The 27,040-nt window shown below is 39.1% G+C and overlaps 1 protein-coding gene across 2 annotated transcripts in view; it reads right to left on the bottom strand.

Annotated features, from left to right (window-relative positions):
- Positions 1-3,936: 3,936 nt before the first annotated feature.
- aifm1 (apoptosis inducing factor mitochondrion associated 1) overlaps positions 3,937-27,040 on the bottom strand; it is a 49,924-nt gene continuing 26,820 nt past the window's right edge. For both annotated transcript variants that reach the window (XM_048544138.1, XM_048544139.1), the window contains exons 6-17: positions 26,641-26,771; positions 23,875-23,965; positions 23,530-23,614; positions 22,472-22,548; positions 17,844-17,952; positions 16,327-16,434; positions 15,675-15,763; positions 15,423-15,563; positions 14,933-15,075; positions 14,673-14,797; positions 13,495-13,691; positions 3,937-4,239 (exon numbers count right to left, since the gene is read on the bottom strand). In XM_048544138.1, coding sequence (XP_048400095.1) covers positions 4,168-4,239; positions 13,495-13,691; positions 14,673-14,797; positions 14,933-15,075; positions 15,423-15,563; positions 15,675-15,763; positions 16,327-16,434; positions 17,844-17,952; positions 22,472-22,548; positions 23,530-23,614; positions 23,875-23,965; positions 26,641-26,771 — 1,368 coding nt within the window. In that variant the 3' untranslated portion in view covers positions 3,937-4,167. The remainder of the gene's footprint in view (positions 4,240-13,494; positions 13,692-14,672; positions 14,798-14,932; positions 15,076-15,422; positions 15,564-15,674; positions 15,764-16,326; positions 16,435-17,843; positions 17,953-22,471; positions 22,549-23,529; positions 23,615-23,874; positions 23,966-26,640; positions 26,772-27,040) is intronic.

The following is a 27,040-nucleotide window of genomic DNA, read 5'->3' on the forward strand; positions in this document are numbered from 1 at the left end:
ATCCTGTCCATTACTGGGTCTCTGTCCTGCAGAGATGGTGGCACAATGGTACAGTCAGGAAGGTTTTGCCCTAGGAGTCCTCAACATTGTTTCTGGATCCCATGAAGTCTCACAGCTTCAGGTTAAACATGGGCAAGAAAACTTCCTTCAGGTTACCATGTACTATCCTCTCTTGACTGATGAATAAGTACTCCACCACGTTGAACAACATTTAGAGGAAGCACTGAAGGTGACAAGAGTGCAAATTGTACACTGGGTAGGAGATTTCAACTTTCACCACTGAGAGTGACTCAGCAGTAGCAGCACTACTAATTGAGCTGGTAGGGTCCTAAGTACATAGCTGTTTGCAGCACGTGGAGAGGGAACCAACAAGAGGGAAAAACATACCTGAACTCATTCTCACCAAACTGCTGGCTGAAGATGCATCTGTCCGTGACACTATCGGTAAGAATGATGCCCACAGTCCGTGTGGAGATGATAATTGAAAATAACCTCCATCATGTTGTGTGGCATTATCACAAATGCTAAGTGGAACAGACTTCAAACAACTCTTAGCAACTCAACACTGGCACCATTGGCCATCAACAGCAGCAGAATTGTACTGCAGCACAATCTGGAACCCTCATGGCCCAGCACACCCCGACTCAACCATTACCATCAGGCCACTACATGGGAACATGACCACCTGCAAGCTCCCCTCCAAGCCACTCACCATCCCAATTTGGAAATATATCGCTATTCTTCCAGTGTGACTGGATCAAAATCCTAGAGTTCCCTCCCTAAAGCGTTGTGGGGCAACCTACAGCACATGGACAGTGGTGGGTCAAGAAGGCAGCTCACCACGAGCTTCTCAAGGGCAACTCGGGACAGACAATAAATTCTGGCCAGCTAGCAATGCCCAAGTCCCAGGAGTGAATTTAAAGAAAAAAACCTCCAAATCTAGAACTACAAAGGTAGTTATATGTAAGGTCTGGCAACATAAAGGAGGTGATTTTACTGGAGAGGTACAGAATATATATGAAACCATTGCCAAGAATAAATAATTGTAGCAATCATTTAAAAGACTGGATCAACTGGGATTGTTTTACCTAAAACAGAGAAGCTGAGGGCACATTTAAATCTGGTGTATAAAACTGAAAGGGGCCCTGATGCAGTTATATAGAAAGAATAGGTTAAGTTCCCCTGGGAACGACAGGAGGAAGGTTTTGAGGAACTGTGGGTATTAGACATGTCTCCAGCTGCTTGAGCTTAAACTCAGGATCCCTAAGCCTGAGCAATAGCTGGAATCACAATTGCGCATCAGGAAGCAGAAAAGTTGCCTTGATAACATGTTCTGGGAATAGGCCACCACTCAGGCAGAGAGGACACCCTGAAAAGCAGGAAAAGGCAGAGGCTCTGCAGCTTTCTGCCATTCCCAAACAAGTGTTCCATATGTGAGATGGCAATACCCTGAGGGAGTGAAACCCAGACCATGGTAGCAATGGAGAAGTGAAGGTACAAGAAGGATCTGCAACACACAACAGCTGCAGTTGCTACAGAATTCAGTTAGGGAGACAGATTGGTTGTTCTCACTACACGATAGTACAAGGATTAGGGGACGCAGATTTAAGATTTTGAACAAAAGATGCCCCACAAATGGGATTTAGTAATAACTTGTTTTTAAAAAGATTGAGTGATAATGACTTTGAACTTGCTGCTAATATAAGTAGGAAGTATGGCCATTGGAAAGAATTAAACTTGCAAGGCATACAGGAACTAAACAGGACTGGACTGGGTAATTAACTGGACTGTTCTGGGGGATTGGTGGATGAACAGGCTTTCATGTGCCATACATGACTTTGATGTATTTCCAATGTAGGGTGCCAGGTCACTAACTGACACATATCTTAAGTAACTGGCAGAAGGATGGAGGGGATTTGACCTGAGTTTGGAGCCCATTGCCTGAGAAGGTTGGAAAGGCATAAATGCTGACTGAGTTTAAGGAGAACTTTCACATTCACTTGAAATGTTCCAAATCAAGACCTCTCTCTTCCAGTTCTGAGGAAGGGTCATTGGACCCAAACATTAACTCTGATTTCTTCTTCACAGATGCTTCCAGGCCTGGTGAGCTTTTCCAGCAGCTTCTGGTTTTGTTCCTCTCTCCTCCCTTTGGCTGAGACAGACATGATGGGTCAATTGCCTCTTGATATGAAATTTCTTTTCAATATTAAACTCATGCCCCATGCCCTCACCTCAGACAGATCAATTCAACTGGCATGGTGCATTTAAATTATATTTATGAAAAAAAATATAGGAATCAATTAGTTTAAATTGCAACATGCTTTCAGAAGCCCCGACAGGAAGCAAGTACATCACCATGGTTCCAGGCTGTATGTATCAGTATTATTCCAAGGTTGATACCAGATCCATGCGGAGTTAAAGAAGCCAGGGAAACAAGGCACGTGCGTTACAATTAGGGTCAGTACTCAGATTGGTTTTTATCTTTAAGTTGGAACAGGAACCAAATTTGCTCTGATTGTCTGCTCCTGATCACTGCCTCTTAATCCAACTCGAAAATTAACATGCAGATGTCCAGTCCAACCAAATTCCTGTTCAGCAATGATGCCACCAGAGGCTGCATAAATCTTTGGAACTGTGCCCCAGCAGAAGTCAGCACCTTTGGGACAGACATAAGAGGATTTTCACAAGAATCCTTAATGAATCAATGTTTGATCACAAAAGTCACCTCGGAAGAAGTATGAGCAGTAAGAATGTGAAGAGAAGTGAAACATCATTCAGACTTATTATGTATTAACTGACGGGAGTCAAATACAAAACTACCTGCTGGCTTATACAAAATATCAACACATATAGGTGACTTTTAAAATGGGTGGTGAACAACTCTCAGCTGAGGGAGAAACTCACTTCTATGTATGATCGGAAAGTCCATTTACACACAATGTTAATTGGGGCCTGGCTGTAAAACCCTACGCTTGCATGCTCACCAGCTGATGAGACTACTCCAAGAATGATAATTAGTGAAACACTGAGGCCTACCGAGTCTTTAGATTGAATTGACTGAATGCCCTAAGATAATGTGACTAAAATTTTAAAGAAGCAAAGCCACTAAGATTTGAATGGTACACATAAATATACTTCACTTTTCAAATTTTCCTGTTCTGAAGTCTTTCAATAATGTTAAGATAATTAGATTCTGGATAATTAGTTTGAGCTACTAGAAACTATATTTAATTACAATGAGTTTGAGTGTGCCAGCATTGTAAGTTATTTATCACTTGGTCAAAACTTTCATTAGGTGTTATTTGAAAAGGATACTATGCTTGGGTATGCTGCATATTGAGGAAAAATATATCCAATGTACATCAAATACATGATTAGATATATACTTCAAATTCCAGGCTGGACTGTGCTCCCTCAGTAAGAATGGAGTTGGTCTGAAATAATATGGCCACTCTGTTAGTAAATCGGTGAAGCAGTTCTTAAAAGAAAGAAGTCTGAAATTATGAGACATAAACCAACAAAAAGGATTTTGTTTCTGCAAAAATTAGCTTCTTCCATGGAGAAACCAACAGTTATATTGGCACAAATCTTTTCCCCACGGTAATGTTCTGTCTTTTCAGGTTATTTTCTGCATACTTTTAAGAGCTTTTCATAACTCTTAGGGGAAACTAAGTGAACTAACTCAACTTGGCTGCTGCTCCTACGAAACTACGTAACTTCATGCATCGATTGACTCATCAACAAGATGACTCCATGTCGAAATATTCCTGCCTGTTGGATACTTCTCCACCTTTGTCAGACAACTATTTTGTATTACTGACCTGAAACTGATGTGGAACTTTGATGTGAACAGGATTGTCACATCCTCTTTGGTACATCAATATGAACATAAATGTAACTGACCAAAAATTAAATCATGAAAGATTTAAATGGAAATATGTTTTGAAATGCAGTTTTTTTACATTTAATATTTAGTTCAGAAAATCTTGATTATTGTGTGCACATGGTACAAATATTTTTACTCAGTCAATTTGTAGATCATGGGAAAGTTCACAAAATATTACTTTCATTCTCTGAAAATTCAAGGTCTTGATTTCCTGCATGAAAGAATGCTTACAATTTTAAAAAAATCTAGACTCTTATATACACAGTTAAACTTTGGGCATTCTAATCTTCATGAATGTTGAACAACTTCGCAATTTCATTGAGGTCGTCATGTTCTTCGCCATCCTTAATGACCTATGGGGGGACAAAAAAAGCAAATTTGTAAAAGGGATTCATTAGACCTTTTCAGCACAGTACTGAAGTGCCTTTCTTTAGGCTTTCGCCACTGCATTGTATACTTCCTCTACCAAGAGAGTGTACACTCTGATCGTCAACTTCCAATATGGCAAACCACCGGCGTTCTGGACTGAGTAGACTTGGATCTAAGATCATCTCAGATGAGGTATGAAACTTACATGCTTGGAAGAGAATAGGAGAACTGATCCTAAAGATCCTACCAATGTGATTCTAAATTGTCTGCTGGAAGACATAATGAGTGACAAAGGAGAATGGGTGTGAAGAAATGTGAGTATGAAGCATTATCTTACTACTGAGGCAATTAATTCATTTGCCAGGATAATTCCATGATCCATGAACAGAAACCATTTTCTGAAAGTATAATCTGCATCGTAAAAAAGTGTTGTCTAATTTTTCACTGTAGTTGCTCTGTTTTCTGCTTTTAATATGAAGCAATTGTAAGACTTGTGTAATGCACAGGAACATGACCAAACGCTACTAGAATATTAAGTTACAGGTGTCAAAAAATAGTTTAATTAATATGTATTACTGACCTGAGTTCATTAATACGAATGATAAACTATAGAGATTTCCTGATTTTTTTTTTTCCTACTGATCTACTGACCAATTTAAATACTTTCCATGCTATCCATCCTACAGGTCGCAGCCACATTTGTTAAATATTAGTGGTTGAAAATAACTCCAAAAATATAGTTTGTTCACTTACTGTGAACAAACTCATGGATTGGCTGCTGTGTCGAGCCACATTACATCAGTGACAGCACTGCACAGTACATCAAAATCATGAAACACTTTACATAAATTTATGCCCCAGATGGGATTGGACTAAGAAATTCACTAGAGAAAGTAGTGGTTGAGATTTAATATGCATTTGACTCTGCTGTCAAATTAAGATTTTGAAGTCCTTCCATTTGACTTCAATTTTGCATCACTCAGCTACTATCCAAAACCTTTGGCAGATTGTGTACCCTTAGTTAGGGATATTTTACAATACTGCAGGAATAACAGCTATCAAAATAAACATTCCATGGCGAGCTTCACAGAAATGAGAGAACATTTCCCAACAAGTAGCTTCACACATCTAAGAAGTACTTCAAATAAACAGTGCTCTTTGCAAGGACTTTGAAGTTTTTGGCGTTTATTTAAGGAGCTGAGCATTTAAAAGCATGTCAACAGAAACATTTTTGCCAGGGGCAGGTATGTCAGCTGTGGCTTAAGTAGCCTTGTTGCCTGAGCCACAGGGTTCCAGTTCAAATCTCACTCCAGTGTTTGAGCATAAAAGTCTACACTGACTCTCTAGAATAAGTGCTGCATTATCAGAGGTACCATTTTTCAGATCAAACATCAGACAAAGGGTCATTTGTCTACTGGGATAGATGTAAAAGATTCAAAAAGCACAGAGCATGAGTTAACACTGGTGTTTTAGTCAAAGCCATAGAATTCCTACAGTGTGGAAAAAGGCCATTCAGCCAAACAGGTCCACAATGACCCTCCAAAGAGTATCCGAAACAGACCCAACACCCTACCTATCCCCGTAACCCTACCTATCACTGTAACCCAGCATTTCCCATGGCTAACCCACCTAACCTGCACATCCCTGAACACAACGGGAAATTCAGCATGGCCAATCCACCTAACTTGCACATCTTTGGACTGCAGGAGGAAACCAAAGCATCCAGCGGAAACCCACACAGATACAGGGAAAACGTGTAAACTCCACACAGTCGCAGTCGCCCGAGGGTGGAATCGAACCTGGGTCCCTGGTGCTGTGAGGCAGCAGTGCTAACCACTAAGCCACCATGCTGCCCTGTATCCTGGTTAATATTAGTCCAACCACTTTTAATATGATTGGTTATTATGACATTGTTTGTTGGAAACTCGTTGTGTGTAAATTAAATGTTGTGATTCCTACAATACAGCTGTGACACATTTCAGAGTAGTTCTTTACTGGTTGTAAAGCACTATGCAGTCTCTGGTGGTCATGAAAAGCACTTTTTAAATGCATGTCTTTTTTTCAAGTAGTATTCAGGGTGGGCATGGGGCAAGTTACTAATATAAATATTGTTATTTAAACAATTAATGCCTTTAACAATTTATGTTGTCCAATTTACACAAATGAGAATAAAGTGCTGTCCATTTTGAAATGGCACATGGTTAAATGTTAGAATGGAACAGCTGAACTATGTTTCATATTTGGTACAATAGGCAAACCTTTGGAAGCTGCTAGTTTTTCAGTCTCTGAGCCCTAGATGAGTGTGGGACATTTAAAATAATTTGTTTTGAAGAATGCAGTGAACAGAGACTTTCAACAAATTCAAATAACATTGTCTTTCTGATACAGAAAACATCCCTGGGTGCTTTGCAGAGGCAGAACAAAATAGAAACTTAGATCGAGGAGGAGAAATTAGGAGGGGAGATCAAAAACTTACATTGTGAGAACATACTTTTTGTGAGTAATGAATATAAATAAAACTGGAAGGATGGTCAGGAAATCCTGACTTGCAAGAGTCCTTTTCAGATTAAATGCCTGCAAGCTCTTCTTACTGGATTCCTATCCTTCTAACTCACTATCACCTCAAACTCTGCTGTCTGTTACCTATCCCACAAGAAGACTGATTTGCCAAGCATCCTGACTCTTGTTGATTATGATGGCACTCAGCAACACTACTTCAGCTTCAGGACTTTTACCTCTGTGTTTAAAGCGCTCTCTTTCCATGCTTTCTCTAAGAGACCTCAAGTCCTACAAACTCCATCAAACTCTGGGTCACTTTTGCATCATTCCTTTTTACCTTCACCACTAGGAGCCATCCAAAACCTTTGCTCTGATATTCCTTTGCTCAATCCTAAGGCTCAGGACGAGGATAGATGGGTTACAGTTAGGGGGAGGAAAGGGGACAGACAGACAGTGCAGAGATCCCCTGTGGGCATTCCCCTCAGCAATAAGTATACCGTTTTGGATACTGCTGGGGGGGTTGACCTACCAGAGGAAAGCCATAGTAGTCAGTTCTCTCGCACTGAGCCTGACACTGTGGCAAAGAAGGGAAGGGGGCAGAATAGAAAAGTACTCGTGGTAGGGGACTCGATAGTTAGGGGAATCGACAGGAGATTTTGTGGGCAAGATCGGGATTCCCGGAAGGTATGTTGCCTCCCTGGTGCCAGGGTCCGGGACGTCTCCGATCGGGTGTATAAAGTTCTGAAAGGGGAGGGTGAACAGCCAGAAATCGTGTTACATATTGGCACAAATGATATAGCCAGAAATAGGTTTGAGGATATAAAAAGTGATTTCAGGGAGTTAGGATGGAAGCTGCAGAGCAGGACGAACAGAGTAGTGTTCTCTGGTTTACTACCGGTGCCACGAGATAGCGAGGTGAGGAACAGGGAGCGGGCGCAGCTGAACACGTGGCTACGCAGCTGGTGTAGGAGGGAGGGCTTCAGATATGTTGATAATTGGGATGCCTTCTGGGGAAGGTGGGACCTGTACAAGAAGGACGGGTTGCATCTGAACTGGAAGGGGACCAATGTCCTGGGTGGAAGGTTTGCTCGAGTAGTTCAAGAGGGTTTAAACTAGTATGGCAGGGGGGTGGGAACCTGAGCTGTATACCAGAGGTGAGCGTTGATGCAGGTGAGGCAGTAGCAAGAGGTAGACCAGCTAGTGGGAAGGATTTTCCTGGGAAGGAACCAAGGGATCGGTTAAAGTGTGTTTGCTTTAATGCAAGGAGTATCAGGAATAAAAGTGATGAACTTAGAGCATGGATCAGTACCTGGTGCTATGATGTTGTGGCCATAACAGAGACATGGGTTTCTCATGGGCAGGAATGGTTGCTGGATGTTCCAGGGTTTAGAACATTTAAAAAGAATAGGGAGGGGGGAAAAAGAGGAGGGGGTGTAGCACTACTAATCAGAGAGAGTATCACAGCTACAGAAGCTTCCATTGTCGAGGAAGATCTGCCTACTGAGTCAGTATGGGTGGAAATTAGGAACAGCAAGGGAGTAGTCACCTCGTTAGGGGTTTACTACAGGCCCCCCAATAGCAGCAGGGAGATTGTAGAAAGCATAGGTCGACAGATTTTGGAAAAGTGTGGACGCAGTAGGGTTGTTGTAATGGGTGACTTTAACTTTCCTAATATTGATTGGAACCTCCTTCGAGCAGAAGATTTGAATGGAGCTGTTTTTGTAAGGTGTGTTCAGGAGGGTTTCCTAACGCAGTACGTTGACAGGCCGACGAGGGGAGAGGCCATTCTAGACTTGGTGCTCGGAATCGAGCCGGGGCAGGTATCAGATCTTGTGGTGGGAGAGCATTTTGGTGATAGTGACCATAACACTCTCTCATTCTACATAGCTATGGAGAAGGAGAGGATTAGGCAGAATGGGAGGATATTTAATTGGGGAAGAGGAAACTATGATGTGATTAGACACGAGTTAGGAAGCATGGACTGGGAGCAGTTGTTCCATGGTAAGGGAACTATAGACATGTGGAGATGGTTTAAGGAACAGTTGTTGGGAGTGATGAGTAAATATGTCCCTCTGAGACAGGCAAGAGGGGTAAGATAAAGGAACCTTGGATGACGAGAGCGGTGGAGCTTCTAGTGAAAAGGAAGAAGGTAGCTTACATAAGGTGGAGGAAGCTAGGGTCAAGTTCAGCTAGAGAGGATTACATGCAGGCAAGGAAGGAGCTCAAAAATGGTCTGAGGAGAGCCAGGAGGGGGCACGAGAAAGGCTTGGCAGAAGGAATCCGGGAAAACACAAAGGCATTTTACACTTACGTGAGGAATAAGAGAATGGTCAAAGAAAGAGTAGGGCCGATCAGGGATAGCATAGGGAACTTGTGTGTGGAGCCTGAGGAGGTAGGGGAAGCCCTAAATGAGTTTTTTGCTTCTGTCTTTACGAAAGAATCGAACTGTGTAGTGAATGAAACCTTTGAAGAGCAGGTGTGCATGCTGGAATGGATAGAGATAGAGGAAGCTGATGTACTGAAAATTTTGTCAAACATTAAGATTGACAAGTCGCCAGGCCCGGATCAGATTTGTCCTCGGCTGCTTTGGGAAGCGAGAAATGCAATTGCTTCGCCACTTGCGAAGATCTTTGCATCCTCGCTCTCCACTGGAGTCGTACCTGAGGACTGGAGAGAGGCAAATGTAATTCCTCTCTTCAAGAAAGGAAATAGGGAAATCCCCGGCAATTATAGACCGGTAAGTCTCATGTCTGTCGTCTGCAAGGTGTTAGAAAGGATTCTGAGGGATAAGATTTATGACCATCTGGAAGAGCATGGCTTGATCAAATACAGTCAACACGGCTTTGAGAGGGGTAGGTCATGCCTTACAAACCTTATCGAGTTTTTTGAGGATGTGACTAGTAAGGTTGATGAGGGTCGAGCTGTGGATGTGGTGTATATGGACTTCAGTAAGGCATTTGATAAGGTTCCCCATGGAAGGCTCATTCAGAAGGTCAGGAGGAATGGGATACAGGGGAACTTAGCTGCTTGGATACAGAATTGGCTGGCCAACAGAAGACAGCGTGTGGTAGTAGAAGGAAAATATTCTGCCTGGAAGTCAGTGGCGAGTGGGGTTCCACAGGGCTCTGTCCTTGGGCCTCTACTGTTTGTAATTTTTATTAATGACTTGGACGAGGGAATTGAAGGATGGGTCAGCAAGTTTGCAGACGACACAAAGGTCGGAGGTGTCGTTGACAGTGTAGAGGGCTGTTGTAGGCTGCAGCGGGACATTGACAGGATGCAGAGATGGGCTGAGAGGTGGCAGATGGAGTTCAACCTGGATAAATGCGAGGTGATGCATTTTGGAAGGTCGAATTTGAAAGCTGAGTACAGGATTAAGGATAGGATTCTTGGCAGCGTGGAGGAACAGAGGGATCTTGGTGTGCAGATACATAGATCCCTTAAAATGGCCACCCAAGTGGACAGGGTTGTTAAGAAAGCATATGGTGTTTTGGCTTTCATTAACAGGGGGATTGAGTTTAAGAGTCGTGAGATCTTGTTGCAGCTCTATAAAACTTTGGTTAGACCGCACTTGGAATACTGCGTCCAGTTCTGGGCGCCCTATTATAGGAAAGATGTGGATGCTTTGGAGAGGGTTCAGAGGAGGTTTACCAGGATGCTGCCTGGACTGGAGGGCTTATCTTATGAAGAGAGGTTGACTGAGCTCGGTCTCTTTTCATTGGAGAAAAGGAGGAGGAGAGGGGACCTAATTGAGGTATACAAGATAATGAGAGGCATAGATAGAGTTGATAGCCAGAGACTATTTCCCAGGGCAGAAATGGCTAGCACGAGGGGTCATAGTTTTAAGCTGGTTGGTGGAAAGTATAGAGGGGATGTCAGAGGCAGGTTCTTTACGCAGAGAGTTGTGAGAGCATGGAATGCGTTGCCAGCAGCAGTTGTGGAAGCAAGGTCATTGGGGTCATTTAAGAGACTGCTGGACATGCATATGGTCACAGAAATTTGAGGGTGCATCCATGAGGATCAATGGTCGGCACAACATTGTGGGCTGAAGGGCCTGTTCTGTGCTGTACTGTTCTATGTTCTATGTTCTAATCCCTTTACCTCTATCTCTAATCCTTGAACGCTGCATAAAATCAAGATCTTTAACAACTCTCCTAGCAGTTTCTCATTTAGACAAGATCTACAAGACCATGACTTAGAAGAGTAGGCCTTCAGGCCTTTTGAGTCTGCTCTGCTATCTAATGAAACCATAGCTGACCTGCTAATTGTGAATTCCATTTGTCTGCCTCAATTCCCTTACTGATTAGAAATCTGCCTCTCTCAGCCTTCAGTAGACTTAACGATCCAGCAGCCCTCTTGGTGAAGAATTCCACAAAGTGCCTAACCCAAGAAGAAATTCCTCCTTATCTCAGTCTTAAATGGGCAGTCCTTTATTTTCAGACTCCAGCCCTAGACTTTTCCATAAGGAAAAACAACTACCCGCATCTACCCTCTTAACCCGCAAAAATCGTTTATGTTCAAATGAGCTCACCTCTTATCGTTCTCGTCTTATTTATATCTTTATGAGGTGGTGTTTCTATACTGAAATGAGCTTTTAAAATGAATATATTGTTGCTAAAATACAGATTTCGAAGCTCACCTTCAGGTGAAGTAGGATAGGTTCTGAATAGTCTGAAGCAGTGAGTAGGGACAAAAATGGAATCACTGACAGGCAAAGATAATAGATTTAGCTAGGGAAGGTTGAGACTGACCCAAGAGAGTTTCTGCACGTCTCAGCATTGTGGATGAAACCACCTGGAAACCACCAGGAAAAACCACAACAGTCACTTCTATTAATGTTTTCCACAATCAATTACACTGGCTCAGGATTCATTTTGCCACCCCAATTTATTTTATAAAAATCCATCAACTGCTCTGATTCATTTTCTCATGTGCATAAGGAGCAATAAAAACACTTTAACATTTTTAACTTTAAAAAGGTAAAGTCACCATAGTCTCACCAGACCAGGGGGCTGCTCTGTCATTAGAGATAGACAACTAGTGATGGTTTAACCCAAGGATCACTATGTCTTAGGCAAGGGAAGAAGTTGAGAAGGAGAATCTTTTATGGTAACCTCAGCTGGCGCAGCAATTAAACCAACAATCTTGGGTTCACGCTGCATCACAAACTGAAACTATGAAATAGTCCAGTATAATGCATAAAAGACATTTTAAATGATTTTTGGCAAGGTTATTCATAAATCTAAGGTTGGATACACTATTGAAAACAAATACTTATTTCTGGTGAACATATTATTCTGCATCATTACCATTTTTAAATACACTGAAGTTTTTCTATAAATCACACTAACAGGTTGCACTAGCTCTTTGCAGATTTTACATTAGTCGTTATGCAAATGAACTTTAGCCAAATTAATCAATTTTGAGTGCAATTTCACAACTGTATCCAAAGCAGAAATTCTAAAACCTGCATATCAGGCTGGCAAGTGAAGGAATTTGGAGGAGCATAGTCTTTTTTCTTGTGTGGAAGCTTAGGATACACCTAAGAATCTTGCACCAGACAACGGATAAGGAAGTGATGTGGATGAAGTTCAAGAATGGATCCTCGAGAGAATGCAAAGGTGACAAATAAAGAAGTGAATAAGAAACTATTGCTGGGGAAGCCTGGTCATTGTCAGACAGGCAGACAGATAACATTAGAGAGATTAAGACGACTCCGGTGGAGCTGGACACTGGGCAAAGTTTAAGGATAACAAAAATAACCAAAAATTGCTGGAGAAACTCAACAGGTCTGGCAGCATCTGTGGAGGGAGATCAGAGTTAATGTTAAGTCTGTTGAGCTTCTCCAGCAATTTTGGTTTTTGTTTCAGATTTCCAGCATCTACTGTTCTTTGGTTTATTATAAGGATGACGACGTGGTTGAATCTGAAGCTTGCAGAAGTTGAGGGCATTGTACTGTGTTCACAATCAGCATCCCACATGACTTTGATAGTTGGTATTGTGTGTTGTGGGGAGGGCAGCAGTTGGAATGGAAAAATTTAAGTCTTTCATTCTCCCAGCAAACCTTTTGACTGAAGTTTCCATTGCAGACCTGGGCAATAAAAACAGCCTTGGTACGAATTTACAATTTGCTTATATTAATTTATAAGAATATAAATAATTAAGTAACTGCACTGGTTACGATATCTGTCGATCATTAAAATACATTGACAATGGCTTTCAAACCAAACAAACTTGATTGGTGCCTGTATTTCACTAGCCAGCTAAATTAGTACAGTTAAAAAGAGTTACAACCAAATAGTTTGTCTGTCTTTTCTCTACAAGAGAGAAGTATAACCTCGTAGAGATCATTAAATATAAAGATGTTTTAGATAGAGAAGAAATTTCCACTTGTAAAGAATCCAAAGTTTGAGACTACAAATGTAAGACAATTCATAATTATAGCACTAAAATTAAGTTTCTTCGTCAACTCTATCACCCTGGGTTCCCCCAAGATATGATTTAGAATGTGGAACTTGATCCCACCTGGAGTGGTTGAGACAAATTGCACATTATATATTGATATATTTAAAGGGGTACTAGTTAAGCCCATGATATAGAAATCAGTAAAAAGATACATTGGTAGGATTAGAGTTAGGTGTAGGATGGGAAGAACGCTCACGTGGGCCAAAAATACGAGTACAATCCAGATGAACCAAATAGTCTGTTTCTGCACGAAACATTCAATGTAATAAACTAACCTTTCTGGCAATTGGCATCCTATTAAAAATATTCCACAACAGAATTCCCACAATCACTTTGTCTCTCAAGTAGAAGATGACACCTTTTCCATAGTCCTCGCCTTCCTGAGGTGGATGAGCTGAAGAAGCAGCACCAGCAGATACATTTACAGAAGTGGCTACTTCTTCGGTTTCACTTTCTGAACGGATTCCTGTCCCTACATTCAAGAACAAAGCATATAACAGTCATGGTCAAGACATTTTGGCTATTTGAATGGGGTAAAAAGTCTGTTTAATGAATTGCCAATCTTCCAATCACATTGATTTTGTTCCAAAGATAACACACTGCAATTTCACATGCCATCTACAAAAATGTTTACCATGTACACCAAGAGTCATTGAATAGTTACTACAAATCAGAATCCTGACGATTTCCAATCTTTCTACCTTGGAGTAATACTACAACTCACAGCAACTTTACTCTGATCTTATTATCAACTAACACAGCAAACACCTGGGAGAGAGGATTGTTAAAGACCACAAACAAAATAGTGATTAGATAGAGTCCAGTCATATATTTTCTAGTCAGTTCTTTTTCTAGTTCACACACCACGAATTCCAACCATGCTGATTAAATGTACCCCATGCAGACAGACACTTAGTCAACTGCTCACCCAATTATCCCTTATAATTAACATAATCATGTGTTCGCTCAAACCAGTTGGATGCTTGCAGATCCCACTAAACAATTACAAGGATAGGACTGTTCTAGCACTTACATCTTAGCAACATGTCATCTCAGGTCTAGTTACATTTTTTTTCTAGAGTGAAAGATTTTGTTATGTGCCCAGCCTGATTCTCTATTCTGCTGAAGACAATTCTGCAGGGCAGCCATTCTGCTATTGTCCACCTTTTGTCATGCTCTACATTTAGATTCAGGTCAAACACTTCAAATGCAACTTAGTTCAAAAAGTAGCAGGCTTTCAAATGATGTTAATAGAAAATAACCACCAATTCTATTGTTGTTTTAATACAGCATTAGTTTGTTTGTTTGAGGGGGAAAAAAAAGTTATTGAATCCAAAGATAGTATTATAAAACACTGGACAAACAAAAAACACCAACAGTACTAATTGAAGGTAAATTACACACAAATCGTGTTATCCTTTTGTTTCTAAAAAAGGTAACATTTTGTAATTACCAGATTCCTGTGTCACAGCTCTGGGGGTGTCCTTAGCAGTCCCCTTAGCAAATACTCCCACAGTAGGTAAACTACTGTCTACAATACCAATGGCTTCATATCCTACATCAGGACCTAAGTCACTCCTATAATAGAAAGAATTTAGTTAGACCTGAAAAAACATTACATATTGTGACAAATTGGTCAATATGAGATATTTAAAATGTGTCACCATTATTAAATAAATATTTGCTGAAAGTGGATACAAAGGCAATTCATACCAAAACATTGACTGGTGCCAGTAAGGCTTTGCAGCTCCAGTCATGTTCTCACCAGCCAACCTGCCACTCACAACAGCATGGTCATGGTGTTCCACACGCCTCCTTCCCAATTTAAGATCATAAAAACAAGCAGCATCTCCAGCCTGCAGTGTAAAGAAAACTCAAAATAAACATTTCCATGTTTTGTTAAGAAGGCAGTGTGCAATTTGCTTCTGAGAGATTAAATTTACATCTATGTATCATATTTCTTAAGTGAAACATAGTTAGCATTTGTGCTCAGTTTCAGAACTTTACCATAAATTTATCTTTACCTGAAATTTAAAAAAAAATACTAAGGAAAATAACAGATATAATAAAATAAATTACATGACCATAGATCATACTTCCATATTCAGGCACTTCGATTCTGAAAAAAATTCAAGCATCAGTATTTTCAAAATACGGTTTTTAAAAAAATCAGTTTCCAAATGGCTATGTTCAATATACTCACCACCCAAATATTTGAACGGGCTTGCAATTCTGCATTTACTCTAAATCCACCCAAATCTGAGTCCACCTCCATCCTTGCTGACTTTGCTAATTCCACACTAGGCTCAAGGCCCACTGCCGCAACAACATGATCAGTCTTTATCTGCAAATAGGATAGCAAAGGAGTTTAACTGGAACTTTAATCAACAAGACTAAAGTACTTTTTAAATACTATACATACAAGAACTTGCAAATTTATATTAAGAATACTCACTGTTTGCCCATCCTTAAGTGTCAGAATAACTTTCTTATCTTGATATTTTGCAGATTTCACAACTGTATTGGGCATGACACTAACACCCTCTGAAGAAAAAGAATCTTGTTACATGACAATGGCAATGCTTTTGATCTATATTAATCAGTAAAAGGCTTTGGACATGGTGGTTCATTGGATGAGAGAAACAGACCATTAAGTTCACAATATTCGTACAATACAAATGATGGCCTTTTCAACAATTCCAAATGAATAATTATCCAATATACTTGATTGTACAGTGTGATGCAAAACAGAACACAATCTATGCTGAGCGTAACAATTTAATCTGAAATCAGCAGTACAAAATCTTTGATGGGAAAAAGAAAACACACAGGAGAGAGATAGGATTTTCCAGCCTATAGTAAGTTGTTAGAAATAAAAGTCATTTCCCTTTGTCATACTGAATGTTAAACTTGCATAAGATTTAAAATTGAATGCACATATTGGAATTTATATAATGTTAAGTCACTAAGATTAGCCAAAAATTTAGACAGCTTGCAAGTATGCTTTACTTGTAATACATGAAGAAACAAAATTCCAGGCTGTAATGCCGTCTACTAACTAAATCCTGTAAAATTGGATTTTACAAATAGTAAACAGGAATATTTACCTTTCCTTACTTTCTCAGTTGTCCAATTGCTGAGGTATTCTGGGAGAATCTTGCCCATGTTTCCTTTCTCTGGAAATATCTGAATCACCTCGAGTTCTGTGTTCCGTGCTGCAATTTAACATATTACAGTTAAAGGAAACAGAAACCCCCCCCCCCCCCGCCCCCATTTGATGCTTGCTAAGCATCACTGGATTTCTAAAAGCTTTAGAATTTTTGTAAACATAAAAGATATTTTGCTAATTGAGGCATCTGAGCATCAATAACTGCTAATCACACAACCAATTTTGCAAAGTCTTTATATATTACATGGAGGATATCAATGTTTTAATGCCTGTTGACAAGAAGGACAGATTAATCCAGCACTGTTACGCTTAACAGGTCTCTTTTTTTCTCCTGAAGATCCCTTGGCATATGCTATTCTAGATGAAATGTAAAAAATCTCTCACTAATTTGGCCATTCCATGCTTGTGAGCAAAGATAGAGAATGGACGGATGATTGCTGACATCAGCATGCTCTAAACCTGGCCAGTTTTCTTCCCAAATCTGATCCCATTGGTATAGGGTCAAATCAAGACAAAGAGGTGGTGGTCCAAGGTTAGATCAGCTCCTTAAGCAGAAAGTGGAACTGACTGCTTGTTTGCTTGAACTCAAAAGCACTGTCAGGAGAGATACCATTAATACGATGAGCTCACGACAGAAAAGTTGACACATCAGCAGTTAACGTGTATAAACTTAGAGGTCTCTTTAGTCTGGTAAAGTAAGCCATACCTTTATATTTACCAGCTGTTTCAAATGAAATCCCTTTTTAGCTTAATCAATGCATATGTTTTTGTTTTTAATCCAAAGGTAGGTGACATATGAATTGTAAGGTAGCTTTCAGACCAGGCCACATTAATTTAAATGAATGCAACTTCAAAAGGATCTAGTAAATTAGCAACATACCCTGATTTTCCCCAAAACTTTTATTAAAGTTTCCTCCACAAATGCTACTCATCTATCAGTCATGCAGAAACATGACTTGCAAGAGCATAGTACAAGTACATTCTAGCCTAGATTTCCAATCCATTGCCAAATGATTTTGCAAAGAATCTAGCCCTCCATCTGACAGGAAATATAAACGGGGGACCGACAGTACCTCAAGCCTGTTGTCATTCAATGTCACAGATGAACACTATGGACTTCCCATCCGTACAATTTTCCTGCCCCATTTCCACACTCCCGACCCCATTAGTGTCCAATCTGTCAATCTCCATCTTTAATATATTTATCAAATGAGCAGCCAACATATTCTGCACAGAGTGTCAAAAACCTTCAAACTTCAGAGCAAAGAAATTTCTCATCTAGGTCCTAAATGGAATCCCTTTGATCTCCCTCATTCTTGACTCCCCAGGTAGGGGCAAGTGTCTCACAGAGTTTAGCTCGCACACCCTCCTAAAAATCTGAAACATTTCAATGAGGTCACTTCTAAATACCAGAGAATATAGGCCATTCTACAGGAATAATAAACTAAAACATACCACGTTTTCCCAAAGCACAGGCCAATTCGCTACCCAGGAATCCACCACCAATAATGACAATAGATTGAACATTTCTTGAAATCTTCTCCAATGATTTAAAATCTTCTATCTGCAAGAAGATTTGAAGTCAACATTAGAAAAATAGTTTCTTCTGCAACAAAGAACATATAATTAATAAAAAGCCAATGATATTTAGTTGCTAAAATCACATCCCTTCACCAACTTCTCTGCACTTTTTTTAAAAAGTAAATCTGAGCTTGTAATGACAAAGGTTGACAGAGACAGCATTATTTTTCATACACTATTTATTATGCTCCAGGTCAAATACAGCATAAATTTGATGCTGGCTCAACAATTGTACCAATCCCACTTCATAATAACTTTGCAATATAATGTATCTTCTTGCAGATAGAAGCCATTTTGTACATATGATGAGGTATCACACTAATTCAATGCTGATTGGGAAGGGGATTGGAATAGTTGCTTCACATATGCTGACATGTATAATTGGGAAAGACTTTCATTCATTCAAAATAGGAAGGATGCAAGACCCGTCTTAGTCTTCCGTAAAGTTTTTTTTTCTGAACATGTCTATAGTTTAAATACTTGAAAACATATTTTATTCATTGTTTCACACTTACAAGCCCAAATTTACAAAAATAAATCTAATCCTGTTTTAGCCTTCACTAATGGGGACTAATTGAGTTTGTACTAAACATCTCAAATTATTTCCTCAAATTTATGACAATTTGTCAAAGTAACTTAGTTCTATAAGGAATTCCAAGTATAATTCTGCTTCTCCCAAGGAAAACTGGTTATGTCAACTTGACTTCTGACATTTGGTTTGACAACGGGAGGTCAAGTTAGTTATATTTGGATTGCGGATTTTAGAATCTAAGAATCCCTTCACTGACTCACTAGTTAAATACAGTCAGTGTTACAGAAGGTTAATGGTAAGAGCAGGTGAATTTTAACAGAAACTCAACAGTAAGAAATCCTCACTGACATTTAATTACTAAAAAAAATTGACTACCACCCCAAGCATTTTTAAGTATAACGTCAAATGTTTTAAAATTGCTAACAAAAGGACAAAATAGCATTCAGATTGCAATAAAATGCTGTACTGCATCTATGCGCAGGAATGCAAAGAATATAACCAATCTGAAACATACAAGAAATATTAACTGGAGATAACATGGGAACCTTATACAAGGTGTAGAAACAGTTGACAAGACACAAGATAAGGGTATTAAAAATCATTTTCCCTGGAATATGCCTAACTTATTACCTAGCCTTTGAAAAGTCAACGAACAGAACGGATAGCAGATGTGTGGAGACAACAGTTGATTTATTTTCAATGCCAAGGACAGTTATTCAGCTTGAGTGTTTGCACCACTAGTCAGAATCATCTCTATTATGCAGTCTATGAATTCTGTATCAAGTAGAGCAGACATTGTTTACAATATACATCATGAACATTACACACAAATACACTACAGCATTGTATCATATTTAATATATTTTTTCCTAACAACTTCTACCATATATTAAATTACAAAACAGAAATCATCTTTTTATTTCCAAACCTTTTAAAATTACAGCACTGTGTTTATTTTCAGATTTAAGCAATCTGTTGAAATAAGATTTCTCCTAGTATAATGGCATCATATCATTTTGTCTGCTGTCCACTTTCTTGGCATTCCCCTGCCCCTAATAATGTTTAAGTTATTACAAAGAACTCAAAGTGCAAACTTATAATTTGTTTCTCCATCATCACACTAACCTTATTTTCTCTTCTATCAAATCCAAACAAAATCCTAGATTAGATATTCTATTTTTGAATTTAATTAGCCAGGTAAACTTGCATCAAATATTCAACATCACCTTCTCCATTGGACTTTGAATGCATTCCTCCAGAAAATCTTACACAAGAATGAATGGCAGTACTGCTGTCATACACAGTATAAAGCAAACAATTCGGCTTGGGATTTTAAAAATCACTTTATGGTTTGAGATTTTTCAGCAAACATGAGTCTCATTATTCAACATAATACAGTTTGTGGCCCATTTTGAAAATTCAAAGATTTAGAGGAAAAACTGATTTTGCTTCGAACAGGGACAGGTTTAATGATGTTCTCCAATGGATTAGATTTTATTTCCATTGTAATTTAAGGCAAAACCAGCTTTTTTTTGCTTTTCATTTGGAGTTATTCTTGATTTTAAGACCCATATCCAGCAAATCAGGTCACATTCAAGGGCTAACTTTGAACATACCAAAATTGCTTGTAATATTTCCTCCCTTACTTCGACTTAATATCTGTAAATCTTCCTCCATCTCCTTGGTTGTAACATGAACGCCCTATCTGAATCCATTGTCTCAAGTAGCTCCCTTTCTTAAGTCCTCAGTTAGTAGACAGCTAATGGAATGTAATGGACAATTCATGATCAATAGTTAGCTACTGAAAGGATGCAATGTATTTTGAACAGGTAGTAAAGTTGCTTCTTAAACCCCATATCATGAATTTCTAACTTGCTTTAAAATCATCTTAAAATGTCTCAGCTGTATCATATTAAACAAGTTTATTGCTAAAAACTGCACTGGTGACAGAGTACAGTACTTTTACCCAGGCCTCACACTTAACAGCAGTACACGGCCAGACAAAGATTTTGAGATGGGCCAAGGGTGCAATGAAAAGTATCCAGCAACCAGGCCAATCTTCTCAATCAGGTTTGTGTGCATGCATGCTAGCTATTATTTGCAAGTGCAGGAATATTTGCAAAGGTAACCATGCATTGAACTAGGATTAGATTTTCTATCTTATGCCCATATTACATATTTGTAACTGGAGGAACTGGAATCCAGTAGTGATGTTTAATTTGTATCAGTAAGGTTACATTCTCCACACATAGCAAGACAAACCAGGAGCAGGAGTAGGCCATTAGGTCCTAAGTGCCTGCTTTGCATTCAATGTAATCATGGCTTATCCTCCATGTCATACTTCTGCTATTTTTCAGTTTTGCTTCATTTTACTTACATTGCCAGCAAGACCAATACCTCAATACACAAGCAGCAGCATTTTCTGAAACTGAAAGCTGTGCTGGATGTGGAAACATCTGATCTAACACCAGGGGAGTTTATGTTTGCTCACTGACTCGGCTGCTGGCACAGCTGGTTAACGTCATACCTGTTTAACCATGCATACCACAGAGGTGTAAAGTTAAGCGAATACCATCTGCATCCTTAACCAAGGTTTATTGTTCAGATCACAGGCAGACTAATGCTACATTCTTACAACTGGATTCAGAGACTCAAGGTTTAGAAGGGGTGGATGGGATGGAGGGAAAGGCAATAGATTATGCCAAGTACTGTGCACATAAGCATCAGGTGAGAGAAAAGTATGCACTTACTGGAAAACAACTGTATTTCTTTAAGCTCACATGTGGTCAGTGAGGTATCATGCTAGAGTATCTTGCAACTGCGTATCAGCACACCCAGGGATTAGTCAATATATTCAAGACAGATGTAGAGATAGGCGAATGTTTTGAGCAAAGATACAGTGAAACAAACTTATTGCTAGAAGTGCACCAGGTTAAGGAGTTCGTCAAATGTTGTTTTGCAGTATCCACTGTGATATTGCTATATATTGGTGATGGGTAGGTGTTACTGAATCAAGGTTTGAAAGCCATAACTGCATTGTAAAATCAGCTTTTAGATTAGCTCTTTGTAAATGTGTAATTAAGTTGGGGGATCAAAATTCATAGCTTTTTAAAAAAAATTATAAACAAAAATAGAGCTTGAGCATTATAGTGCAAGTCATGAGGTCTGGCTAGAAGATATATCAAGTTAATTAATTAAGAAAATTAGAAGGAAAATTGTTATGAGATAGAAGCTCGTAGGAAGACAATCTAAAATAAGAATAAAACATATGACAATATACTTTTTCAAATTACTATTGTTCCTGGTGTAGCTGAGTTTCTTTTTTAAATTGTTTTGCATTTAGGGATCTCCTGTTTAAATATTCCATGCTAGCTTACTAATTGAACTGAATCAGCCCATAAATCATAACTATTATGTAATGCAATTAGATATAATCCAAGTTAATAAAGTAAAATTGCAATGAACAAAATGGCAGGACAATGCATTTGCTGTGATCAAACAAAGTAGCAAAATTGAGCAGCATGTCCAAATATCTGATAGTTTTATCATCTTGAATCTCTTGCATTCCACAAAGGGCTGGTAGTCCTCTAGTAGGTCCCTTAATTGGCTGAGGGAGCGTTAATAACCAGTTTGGCTCTGGACAGCATCAGACCCATCCCGCCTTTATATGTGTATAGCTGCTCAAGTGCACACATACAATGAATATGGATCACTCATTACAATTAGATCCCTAACCAGATAATTTACCCACCCCTAACTGAGGGGCACTGAGGCTAACTGTCATATTTCTACTATTATCTCTCTCAATCAGCTAATTTAACACAGGCCAAGGATTGAAACAGGAATCCTCCTGTCCTATAATTTAAAATCTTTTCTACGACTGTATGTTGGAGCTTAAGTAACAGGAGAGTGAAAAAAAATCAAAAAATTTGAATCAGAGTTTAGAGAAAACTCACAAATAATATAGTACCTTTCTGAATAGAGTGGTTTGCTTTTGCACCTCTTCTCCTGCTCTTTCAAGTGCTGGAAGGTTACGTGGAGTACCGCCTAGGGACAAGGAGAAAACTTAATAAGAAAAAGAGAGATAGGGAAAGAGGAAGACTCAACTTAAGCAAACGTTCTTTGAATCATTTGAAAAAAAATGTTAACATGGCAGCAATAAAGCACAGAGGTGACATACTATACAAGTCAGATGGCTGTGAGCTTTCACCTCACAATCATCACTCATTGAGCCTTGATTTTGCAGCAAATGATTGCAGGAGTATTGTCAGGGAAGATCAGATACAGAGAAGAGAAACCAAAGCCCAAATGTTTGGCAGAAGAGAGTTGTGGTGAAATGATAGAAATGACCCAAAATCATTAAGTACCATTTCCAAAATCAGTTCTTCCTATTATCTTTGGAGTGGGAAAGGAGTCAGGCCAGGTTTTGCACATTCACATTTTAAGGAATCAACTGGTCATTTAACTCAGCAGCAGCAAAGAGTCGGTCAGAATTTTGGGGAATTGTTTCGAAAGCCAGGGCATCTCCTTTAGCAAGTCAAAGTAGCCCTCCGTAACCCTCCAAAAATATGATCCTGGGATATACCGGGTGAATAACAACTTCTTGCAGGATGGTGTTGAATGGATGGTGGGGGCAGGGGGATTCTATGAGCTTCTGGACTTCTAACCCAGCCTGCTTGCCCGGATTGAAAAGAGAGATCCGGGTGACCATATTTACAGGTTCGTTTTAAGGAACTGGGAATTCTTGTGCCTTTGTACATTGAGCCTGGGAAAGAATGTTAGGGCCCGAGTTGCTCATCTGAAACTAAAATACTATCCAAAGAAAACAAAGCTAGCTTATAAGTTACTTTCTGTTCACAATATATGGAATCCATAGAAATGTTTCCACCATAGCTGATTTGTGCTTAATACTAAGTTGCACAAATTGTTTCAGCTAACATATAAAATATAAATTGCAATAAATATGCAGCTCAGAAACAGCCATAAATTAAAGTCAAAGGATTGTGAATGATTTTAAAAAAAATTTACCTGTTGCAATTAAACATTTATCATAAGTAATTTCGGAACCATTGTCCAATCTTACTTTATTCCCTCGGACGTCCATGTGTAAGACCTACAGAAACAGATTGCATACAGATCTTTTAATTAAAAAAGGCCTCCCCGACACAAAACAATGAAAATTTTCTTTTTTATTCTGCATTTAAACCCAACAAAAGTCCTGTTACATTTCTATCAAATGCAAGAACATGCAATTTGGAGCCAATCCCTATCTAAAACTAATGCTATGCGCGTATTAATTTATGGGTAATTACGCAACATCTCACCATTTCCAATTACAGACTCTGATACTAAGCTGGTAGAATTTGAACTTACTTTCCTGCTAGTCAACACTGCTACTCCTCCATTCTCCACAAAAGGCAAGTCTTGAGGACTGACATAGAAAGACGGGGGCTGGAAAAAAATGCTGTAAATACAAAGATTGCAGGTTAACTTTTATTTTTAAACACCTTTTAAAATTGAGAAGTAACATTACAACTTAAAAATCAGGGTATTTAAATTAAACTTTCTGATAATTGGTACAAAAGCATTCATCCAACATTTCTAGGCAGTGGAGAGAGAATTTCAGTCAGTCAATCTTGTGCCTAATATCCCACAAAGAAATTTCAAGGTCCAGTAATCTGAATGCCTAGTATATAATGATTTTTCAGCCACTCAAACCACAGAATTTAGTGCCACTGTTTTTGTTTCACTTTGGCAGATTAATTTTAGGCTTTAGATGAGGGCTGAAGTATGTGGGAATATTCGAACTCAGTGATTCTAATTAGATAATTGCAAAAATTGGTTTCACAGAAATTTAATCTAGCTATGGACATGATGTGATAAGTATGAAATGCATAGGGAGTAATAAAGGAAAGGATGTTTAAAAAACGGTGATACTTAACAGCATTGAAATTCAGAACACCCAAGACTGGTTACCTGATAGACAGGTGACTTAAAATACAAAATGCTTGGTGTGCACTGACTTAAATTCTTTAGTTAAAGGCTCAAGTTTAACCTTTGCATTTTAAAATTTTTCAGGTGCCTGTATGTACAAGTTGTCTCTCTTTGTATAAGGAGCACAGTCTCAGCAGTTAGTTTTCCAATTTAAAATTACAATACTATATCACCGAACTTGCTAACTGTGTGATTGCACCATCTTAAATGCTGGACACAATGGCACTGGACATGGATAAAATAATATCATTTGAATTTTCAGCACAAGTAGGAACATTCATGTTTTGCCAGTTTATTTCCTAATGTTTAGCTCATTGGTTAAGTGATCTATGATTAAAATACTTGTATTTATACTTCAATCAAGTCACTCGTCACTCTTCTGAATACCCATGGAAATAAATCTGCTATGTCCATTCTTTCCTCATTAGGCAACCCAGATTCCATTTATCACTTTAGCAAACCATCAATAAACCTCTTTCAACAGACTTCTATCCTTAAATAAGGAGACCAAAATTGCACAGTCTTCAAGATTTTGTCGCACCAAAGCCCTGTATAACTGAAGGACATACTTTCATGTTCAATTCCTCTTATAATAAAAGGACAATATTCCTCAGCCATAACTGCTTGCTGTATCTTAGAACAGAATACCTAGTGTGGAAACAGGCCATTCAGCCTAACAAGTCCACACCTACTCACACCCCTGCTATTTTATCCCTGTAATCCTGCACTTCCCATGGCTAATCCAAATAACCTACACATCCCCGTACACTATGGGACAATTTAGCATAGCCAATCCACCTAACCTGCACATCTCTGGACGGTGGGAGGAAACCGGAGTACTCGGTGGAAACCCACGCAGACACCGGGAGAACATGCAAACTCCACACAGTCACCTGAGGCGAGAATTGAACCCAGGTCCCTGGTGATGTGAAGTGCAGTGCTAACCACTGGGCGAACTGAATACTAACTTTTTCTGATGCATGCATCAGAACAGCTAGATCCTGTCACATCTTGGACTTCTACAGTCAGTCATTCTCTATTTGCTTTTTCACTTGTCCTGCCAAAATGAACAACTTTAAATTTTCCCCCATTACACACCACTTGTTAGATTGTTGCTCAATCACTCAACCTATCCACCTGCAACCTCAATGTGTTTTTCAAAACATACTTTCCTGCCTATCTTTGTGTCATTTGCAAACTAAGTTAGCATACATTTAATCCCTTCATCTAAGTTAGCTTTTCCACCTATATGTTGCTAGTGGATAATCTGGTCAACCTTGCTACAAAAACTGGCTTTGAAGGGGCATTCAATGATCAAGAATGGGAATTCTGGATGATCTTTTTGCCTCTTAAAAGAAGTGGTAACATACCTTAGAAGAAGAAAATATAAAGTACATTTTGTGAAAAACATTCGACTTTTCCCATATCTATTTTATCTCACTTAATTACAGTTCCGTAAAGAGGGGAAATGCGGCCAATTGCTCAATGTTCTCTCGCAAATGGTTTTTCAAATTTCCAAAAAAAGAAAAGAAACAAAAATCCTATATGTTAGACCATAAGATAAAGCAATAGAATTAGGCCATTCAACCCATCAAGTCTGCTCCATCATTCGATCATGACTGATGTGCTTCTCAACCCTATTCTCCTACCTACACCATGTAACCATTAATCCCCTTACTAATCAAGGACCTATCTATCTCTGTTTAAAATGCACTCAATGAGTTCCACAGATTAACCACCCTTTATCTGAAGATATTCCTCCTGACCTCAGTTCTAAAGGGTCAATCTTTCATTCTGAAGGCACTGCCCTGAGGTCCTAGATTCGCCTGAATCTCCTAGTGGAAAGATCTTGTCCACATCCACTCTATCCAGGCCTCTCAGTATTCTGTCAATTTCAAGCAGATTCCCCCTCATCCTTCTAAATACTACGGAGACCCAGAGTCCTCAATTGTCCCTCCTATGACACGCTCTTCATTCCCCAGAATCATTCTTGTAAGCCTCCTCCGGATGTCCTCCATTGCCAGCACATCTTTCCTTAGATATAGGGCTCAAAACTACTTGTAATATTTTAATTAGGTGTTAGGATTTTGCGTTGTAGAGTTGGAACAGAAACAGTAACTTTGTTAAGCTATGTCAAATGCTTACCTTCTCTCTTTTCCATTCCATTGCTTAAATCTCAATGTTTCTGGTACACTGGAGTCATCAGAAAACCACAACTCTTTTGAAAGTGGTGGCCGCATATAAGGCAAATCTGGTTCTTCTGAAACGATCAGGACCTGAAACATATACAAAATATCAAACACTTGGAAATCCAGACTGTGATTAAACTCCATAAGAATGCTGTTCGACAACCAAGACAGCAATTCAACAAATATGCCATATCACAGATGGGAAGAAGCTTTTTAGTTCTTAGCCAAATGAAATTCTGTGCTAATTTTCTATTTCATCAACTGAGGTTCACTTTGGATTCTATTACCTCTACTCCTTGCCAAAGTAACTGACAGACTTTCAAAATGAGTCAAATGACATGCTATATTATAAGATG

Source organism: Stegostoma tigrinum, chromosome 15, assembly GCF_030684315.1.
Source record: "Stegostoma tigrinum isolate sSteTig4 chromosome 15, sSteTig4.hap1, whole genome shotgun sequence".
NCBI classification, from domain to species: domain Eukaryota; kingdom Metazoa; phylum Chordata; class Chondrichthyes; order Orectolobiformes; family Stegostomatidae; genus Stegostoma; species Stegostoma tigrinum.